The sequence below is a fragment of the Emydura macquarii genome, unplaced genomic scaffold, assembly GCF_026122565.2.
Source record: "Emydura macquarii macquarii isolate MOO-44397 ecotype Brisbane River unplaced genomic scaffold, CSIRO-AGI_Emac_v2 contig_2065, whole genome shotgun sequence".
NCBI classification, from domain to species: domain Eukaryota; kingdom Metazoa; phylum Chordata; order Testudines; family Chelidae; genus Emydura; species Emydura macquarii.
Window position 1 is genome coordinate 241,669 of NW_027132202.1, and position 7,927 is coordinate 249,595.

The following is a 7,927-nucleotide window of genomic DNA, read 5'->3' on the forward strand; positions in this document are numbered from 1 at the left end:
ATTACTCTCTCTCTTTAGAAAGTGCAGACATCATTTATAGTCAGAATTTCTCTAACTTCAACTTCCAGACATTGGATGGTGTTAGACCTTCTAGGCTAGCCTGAAAAGCCCATTATTCAATATTAGTTCCCTGTGTGGGTACTTGTAGACTGTTATCAAGTCACCCCTTAACCATCTCTTTGTAGCAACATGCATCTTTAATTGTGCACACCAGAACCGGAGAAATTTTCCAACTGCAGTTCCACCAGTGCTAAAGAAAGAGGTAAAATAACTTCTCTTCTTCTCTTGAGATTCCCCTGTTTATCATCCCAGGATCACATTAACTCTTTTGATCTCAGGGTTACACTGGGAGCTCATGTTTAGCTAATTACCTCTTCATGTCCCCCAAATCTTCTTCAGAGTCACTGCTTCCCATGATACAGTCCCCTAGTGTGTAAGCATTACCTGCCTTCTCTGTTCTTAGAGGTATACCTCTATGTGGCTCTATTAGAACACATTTTCTTTGCCTCGACCCAGTTTACCAACCAATCCATATCACTCTGAATCAGCGATCTGTCGTCTTCAATATTTACAATCCCCCTAGTCTTGTGGCATCTGAAAACTTGATAAGTATTCAAGCATGAGAATATAGAGACAATTCAGGATATCATACAGAAAGATATGGATGACCTTGCAAACTGGAGTTCTAGAAATAGGATGAAATTTAACAGTGGAAAGTGCTAGGTCATGCATTTACGGACTAATAAGAAGAATTTCTGCTATAAGCTGTGGATGTATCAGTTGCAAGTGACAGAGGAGGAGAACGATCTGGGCGTATTGGTTGATCACATGTTTAAGGAAGATGAATTCAAACTGGAACAGGTGCAGAGAAGGGCTACGAGGATGATCCGTGGAATGGAAAACCTGCCTTATGAGAGGAGATTTAAAGAGCTCAGCTCCTTTAGCCTAACCAACAGAAGGTGGAGGGAGCTATGATTGCTCTCTACAAATACATCAGAGGGATGAATATCAGGGAGGGAGCAGAATTATTGAAGTTCAGCACCAATGTGGACACTGTCATGCTGGCTGGATTGGGGGGCCATGAGGTGTATTCAGGAGCTCTGATTACTCCCTTCTACACCAGTCTCACTTTGGGGGTGTCACGCTGGCTGAATTGGGGGGGGGGCATTTAGTATATTGTTTGACATCAGTGTGTCAAAATCATAATAATTCATGTGAGATATGCCATGTCAGGTACTTTTAGAAAGGCTGTAAAGTGCTAAGTAAAATACTGATGTTTATGTCCATGTGGTAAATGTGTAACGGAAGTTATGGATATATTTGATATATCTGTATTTCAAATGGTGCTGTCTGGGTCACACCCCAGACAGGATGGCTGCAGAACAATAGCCTGCTTAATGGCACATTAAGAGCTTCTCAGGTGCAAGTGGTCCAGGGGGAGATGCCCTGCCATGATGATTCACCAGGACTTGCTTATGTGACTCTGGACTCCATTTTGGTTCCTGTGAAATTCCAAGGGCAGCATGGCAAGGGCTAAAGGACATAAATGGCAGATGCCTGGGATCCATTTTGTCTTCAATCCAGTTCAGCCTTCAGCCACCTATCTACCTCTGGATCAACTCATCTGCAACTGAAGTTGAGAAACAAAGGACTGAGACCATCCAGGTACTGGATGTACACCAGAGGGATCATACAAGCCTGCAAACTCCACATTTCTTCTAGAAACCTGATATAGATGGACTTTCAAATCATTTGTATGTATCTGATTGCTTTAATCCTTTCGCATTTCTCTTCTAGTTTGTTTCTTTCTTTTTACAATAAACCTTTAGTTCTATTTAATAAGGGATTGGCTGGCAGCATGGTATTTTGGGTAAGATCCAAACTCATATTGATCTGGTACCGTGGCTGACCCTTTGGGGTCAGGAGAAACCTTTTTGGTAAAGAGTATAGAGTTTAAATAACTGGTCTCTTTACTGGATCTAGTGGCTGATTGGAAGCCGGAGACTGAAATGCAGTAAACGGGGCTGTGTGTGTTTGTGCACTGGCTTCTTGATAACCAATGTGGGGAATGAGAAGCACAGTTTGTGGCTGGTTGGGAAGTCTGACTTCAGTGTCAGCCACCAGTGTTGGGAGAATCTATCTCCTTTTGCAGCCTGCTCTCTCCTTGGCATTTTCAGGTGGCTATCCTAGGCACGGAAGGGTCACAGACACAAAAACAAATGGATATAAACTGGCCAATAGGAAGATTAGACTTGAAATGAGACTCTTCTTTATAAAGATCAGAGGAGTAAAGTACTGGAATAGCCTTCCAAGGGGAGCAATGAGGGCAAAAAACCTTGCTGGCTTCAAATCTGAGCTTGATAAATGTATGGAGGGGATGGTACAACGGAACAGCCCAGTTTGGGAATTGACTGATCTTTGACTACTGGTGGTAGATATGCCAATAACCCGTGAAGGGATGTTAGATGCAGGGGTCCTGAGTTATTACAGAGAATTCTTTCTTGGGTGTCTGGCTGGTGAGTCTTGCCCACATACTCAGGGTTCAACTGATCGACATATTTGGGGTGGAGAACGAATTTTCCCAAAAGGCAGATTGGCAAAGGCTCTGGGGCTTTTTTGCCTTTCTTTGTAGCATGGGACACAGCTCACTTGCTGACAAATTTTCTTGTACCTTAAAGTCTTTTAAGCATGATTTGAGGACTTTAATAACTCAGTCATAGGTCAGGGTCTAATACAGGAATGGAGGAGTGAGGCTCTGTGGCCTGCGTTGTGCAGGAGGTCAGACTAGATGGTCATATTGGTCCCTTCTGATCTTTGAGTCCATGTGTCTATGAGAAGGGTAAGTAGCTGGTTTGCTGATGGGTGTCTCTGGTTACCCCTGTCAGTTAACAAGGCAGAATAACTAGACCACTCTACTTGTTACTTTCATGAAGGCACCCAACTCTCTCAGAGCTATGTCTCACCAATAGAAACAAGGGAAGTAACGGAGCACAAAGCCCCAGCCTGGCATGATAATTTCTCTTTCCATAGGGAAAACATGGCTCATTTCTAACAGAGGAATTGCATTGTGGATCAGACCTATAGTCCATCCCGTCTAGTGTCCTCTCTCTGACAGCAACAACCCCAGGGGCTGCTGAAGAAGGTGTTGGGGGATAACCTGACCTTCCTGAGGTGTCACCTTAATGTCTGACAGCCAGAGATTTTCTTGTGCTCTCAAACATGCAGGTTTACAGGCATTCCAAGATATTTATTTACTGTACCTATTGTAACAGAACATTCTGACTATCCATGTAAAGGTCCTAAACTTTTCGGATTTTGCTCAGTTTCCAGCCTCAACTTCATTTTGTGGCAGTGACTTCCTCTGTCTAATTATGCACTGAGTGAAGAAAGCATTCTTTTTTGAATCACTTTTGCATTTGCCATGTTTCAGTTCAATTGAATGTCCTCTTGACCTTGTGTTATGAGACAGGGAGAACAGATTCTTCATACACTCTCTACCAGTCAGTATTTAATAGACTCTTCTCAGATCTCCTCTTCTTTCTCTCTTTTCTCAGATAACAATCACAGTCTTTTCAATCTCTTTCTCTTGGAGAGTCTCTAAACCTAAACCTAGGTTGTGACATGTGGGGGTGCTGATGGCAAGGGACCCCAGATCCTCTCCCTGCTCTTGTGGGAAACTTTCCTTGCTCAGACACTACTCCTGGGGGAGTTGGCTAGCAAAAGGATCCGAGTTCTCTCTCCCACTCCCTTTCCCCAGAGGCTCAACTGGCCTTGAGGGCTCCCCTCCACTCTCTTGTGTGGTGGGGTCCCTGAAACACCAACAAGGCTGGGCCCAGCATCTCTGCAGGGCTCGATCCACAACTTTCTTGTGGTTACTTATGAGAAGGGCTTGTGTAGCTCTCTCCTCCCTGACCGTGTCCCTGACTTGCTGATCACTACCTTAAGTTCAGTCCTGGTACAACTTCTAACAAAATTAAAGAAAAAAAGGGGAATGTTAAAGGAAACAAGAGGCCCTGCCCTGTGGGGTTGGGGACCCCCTAACCAAGAGTCTGTGGGACATAAGAAAACTTCACAGTTTGTCCCTTATATGTCTCAGGCCTCCCTCTGATACCCTGGCTGTGCTGTGCTGATGCCAAGGGACAGATGGAAAGCCACCGAGAGTCAGAAAGCTGCAGTATCGTCAGTGTCTTCTTCTCCCCGGCCTTGGCCGCCATCGAGGTCACGTCTCCCCTCACTGCACAGTCAAGGCCAGCCTACAAGGCAACATCTTGTCTGGCAACATATCCCTGCAAAAGAGTCAAAGGTGGAGTAGAGTGAGGAATGGTGAGAATCAACAACGATCTTAATGGAAAATAGGGACGAAAGCATATGAGAAATCATCAGCGTTGGAATCGCAGAAAGGCCGAGTGACAGGATGTGTGTGGGGCTCGGGGATGACAGGTGATTCTGACAGAGATCAGGTGATGGTTAGAGAAATGGAGAGAGCAGTGCTTGGTGATGGAGTGATAAGGCATTAAGCTTGAGGAACTTCTGAAACTGGGAAATTCCTCAAGGCAGAGTTCAACAAAATTGGGACAAAGCACCCTTAATGAACGAGGAGACATCCTTTCCCCCTCTTGTCACACAGGTTGAAAGTCAGTGGCACTAGTCGATCACATTCTGCAGATGTATTTTCCCATTTTGTCACGAAGCTCTTTGGTTTTGACTCCATAAATGATAGGATTGAGCATGGGGGGCACAAGGATACAGAGGTTGGCCAAGAGGATGTGAACGTGGGCAGCAATGTCCTGACCGAACCTGTATGTCAGGAAAGAGAAGAAACTTAGGCTACCATACACCAGTATCACACAGATGTGGGCTGTGCAGGTGTTGAGGGCTTTCTGGTGGGCTTTCCTGGACTTGATCCTGAGGACAGCCCTGATGATCATCCCGTAAGACAGGCCAATGAATATCAGGTCTAATCCACTGATCACAAATGCTATCACCAGGCCGTACATCTGGTTGATGCTGGTGTCCCCACATGACATCTTCACCACAGCGAGGTGCTCGCAGTACGTGTGGGGGATAACATGGTTGGCGCAGAATGGCAGCCTCCGTAGAAGCAGAGGCAATGGCAGAACCAAGAGAACAGCTCGTATCAAACCCACTAACCCTAGCTTAGCGATTCGTGCGTTGGTGAGGATGGTGGCATATCTCAGAGGGTCACATATGGCAACGTAGCGATCAAAGGCCATTGTCACAAGAATGGCTGACTGCATAATAATAAGCATGTAAATGAAGAAAGTCTGGGTGACGCAGCCATCCATAGTGATGCTCTTGAAACCGAACCAAAATAAGCACAGTGCCTTCGGCATGACGCACGAAGACATGCCGATCTCTGTGAGCTCCAACATGCAGAGCAGCAGGTACATGGGCTTGTGCAGGGTCTCCTCTTTGGCGACAACAAACAGAACCATGAAATTTCCCAACAGACTGATGATGTAGAATATAGAGAAAGGGATGGAAATCCAGATGTGAGCAGCTTCCAGACCCGGGATGCCATTTAGGATGAAAGTTGGTGGGTCGGAGGAGGTAAGGTTGAAAGCCTCCATGAGGTGGTCGAGTTGCCAATGACCATCTGATATGCTCATATTCCTGTGAAGGGAGAGACGCCCACCAAGGGGGTTACACACATGATTACAGGTAACATGGTCAATATTTTCTAGTTTCAACAATCTGGAAAGGCGGGTGAGCAGTGAGGTGGCCAAATTATTCCCCTCTAATCAGCACTGCAGAGGCTACATTTAGTTTTCTGTCTAGTTTTCAGAAAGGATCAGAAAAAATTGAATAAAGAGAGTCCAGAGGAGGGCAACAAAATTATTAGGCAGCTGGAGCACATGACTTATGAGGAGAGGCTGAGGGAACTAGGCTTGTTTAATCTGCGAAGTGAAGAATAAGAGGGGATTTCAAAGCAGCCTTCAACTACCTGTAAGGGCGTTCCAGGGAGGATGGAACTAGGCTGTTTTCAGTGGCAGCAGATAAAAGAACTAAGAGGAGTGGCATCAAATTTCAGTGGGGCGGGTCTTGGTTGGATATTAGGAAAATGTTTTTTACTAGGAGGATGTTGAAACACTGGAATGGGTTACCTAGGGAGGTGGTGGAATTTCAATCCCTGGAAGTTTTTAATGTGCTTTTTGACAAAGCCCTGAATGGGATGGTTTAGTTGGGGTTGCTCCTGCTTTCAGCAGGGATTTGGACAAGACGACTTCCTGAGGTCCCTTCCAAACCTAATAGTCTATGATTCTATGATTTCCACATGACACCAAATTAGTTAGGCCATAGTCCAATCCAGGAGTGTTCTCAGAGGGAGCTAACCAAGACCGGTGAATGAGGAGCACGATGGGAGATGACGTTCGATGTCAATAAGTGCAACGTAGATGCCTACTACAGGGAAAAACTTGAACTCCTTAAATACTTTACAAGGTTTCAACTTAACTGTCTGAATTCAGGGCAGGTGTAATGGTTTACAGCTCTGTGAAAGGTTTTTGGACATTTACATGGACAGTAAGAATCTTCCCTTCCAATAAATAGAGCTCAATAAATATCTTGGAAAGCCTGTACGCATGCCTGTTTCAGGGCACAAGCCAATTTCCAGCTATTAGATGTTAAGGCGACATGCTCAAAATGGTCCAGGTTATTTCTTCGGCAGCTCCTGTGCAGTGGCTTTCAGAGAGAGGACCTTTGACTAGACTAACCATAGATTTGATCTACAATGAATTCCTCTTTTGGACATGAACCCAGTTTTCCCCGTAGAAATACACATTATTATAGAATCATAGAATGAGAGTTGGAAGGACCTCAGGAGGTTATCTAGTCCAACCCCCTACTCAAAGCAGGACTAACCTCAGCTAAATAATCCCAGTGATGGTTTTGTCAAGCCGCAGCTTAAAACACTCTAAAGATGGAGATTCCACCACCTCCCTACTTAACCCATTCTAGTGCTTCACCACCCTCCTAGTAAAAAAGATTTTCCTAATATCTGTCCTAGATCTCCCCCACTGCAGCTTGAGACTATTGCTTCTTGTTCTGTCATCTGCCACCACTAAGAACAGTCTAGCTCCATCCTCCCTGGAACCCCCTTTCAGGTAGTTAAAGGCTGCTATCCAATCCCCCCTCATTCTTCTCTTCTGCAGGCTAAACTAGATCACAGAGCAGCCTGGGATGGGGAAGGAGATTATAGACAGGGTCAGACCTGATGGGAGACGGAACCAGCTGAGCAGGAAAGATCAATGATTCTTTCCACTGGGGAAATGCCTGAAGTTGCGTCATTAACATTCAACAACCATCCAAAAAAAAAATCGAAAGAAAAAAATGAGTAAAAGTTGTGACACCCAGGCTATAATTCTCTGCCACACACAGGGCCAGGAAAGCTGCCAGCACTGGCCTGGGACCAACAATCAGAAGACAATTAGAATTTCATCAGTGTTGCCCGTCTGTCGTGTATCCCCCATTCCCTACCACCACCTCCCCCCAGTGCCACCCGCTTGTCCATGTACAGCCTCCTCCCACTCCCAGCATCCCAGTGCTGCCCACCTGTCTGTGCCCCCATGCCCTGCCCCTTCACAAATGCCAGCGCTGCCACACACCCAGGACCTACACAAGGTGCAGGATACACCACACAGTGACAACTCGTACAAGTATCTACACAGCCTGGATTAAACACTGTGTCTTGGTGTGCTGGGGAAATGGGAATGGAGGAGGAGCAGCCTGCAGAGCCTGTCTGGGGGTGAAGAGAACCCCAGCAGCAGCTCAGTGTGTGCAGGGAAGAGAAGAGGGACAGATCCAAGACGAGGGGAGAGAGGACATGGAGACTAAAAGGAGCCAGAGCGAGTAACTCTTCCTCAAAACAACACAAAGCTTTAGCGTATTCCTGCCAGTTAGAAACCCA

The 7,927-nt window shown here is 45.8% G+C and overlaps 1 protein-coding gene across 1 annotated transcript; it reads right to left on the reverse strand.

Annotated features, from left to right (window-relative positions):
- Window positions 1–4,652: 4,652 nt before the first annotated feature.
- LOC137159987 (olfactory receptor 52P1-like) lies at window positions 4,653–5,591 on the reverse strand. The gene has a single exon (XM_067558450.1). The coding sequence runs from the start codon at window positions 5,589–5,591 to the stop codon at window positions 4,653–4,655; it is 939 nt and encodes a 312-aa protein (XP_067414551.1).
- Between the last annotated feature and the right edge of the window lie 2,336 nt (window positions 5,592–7,927).

Excerpts from the sequence above, each read along its gene's own strand:
- LOC137159987 (XM_067558450.1), bottom strand. The coding sequence starts at position 5,591 with ATGGAGGCTTTCAACCTTACCTCCTCCGACCCACCAACTTTCATCCTA.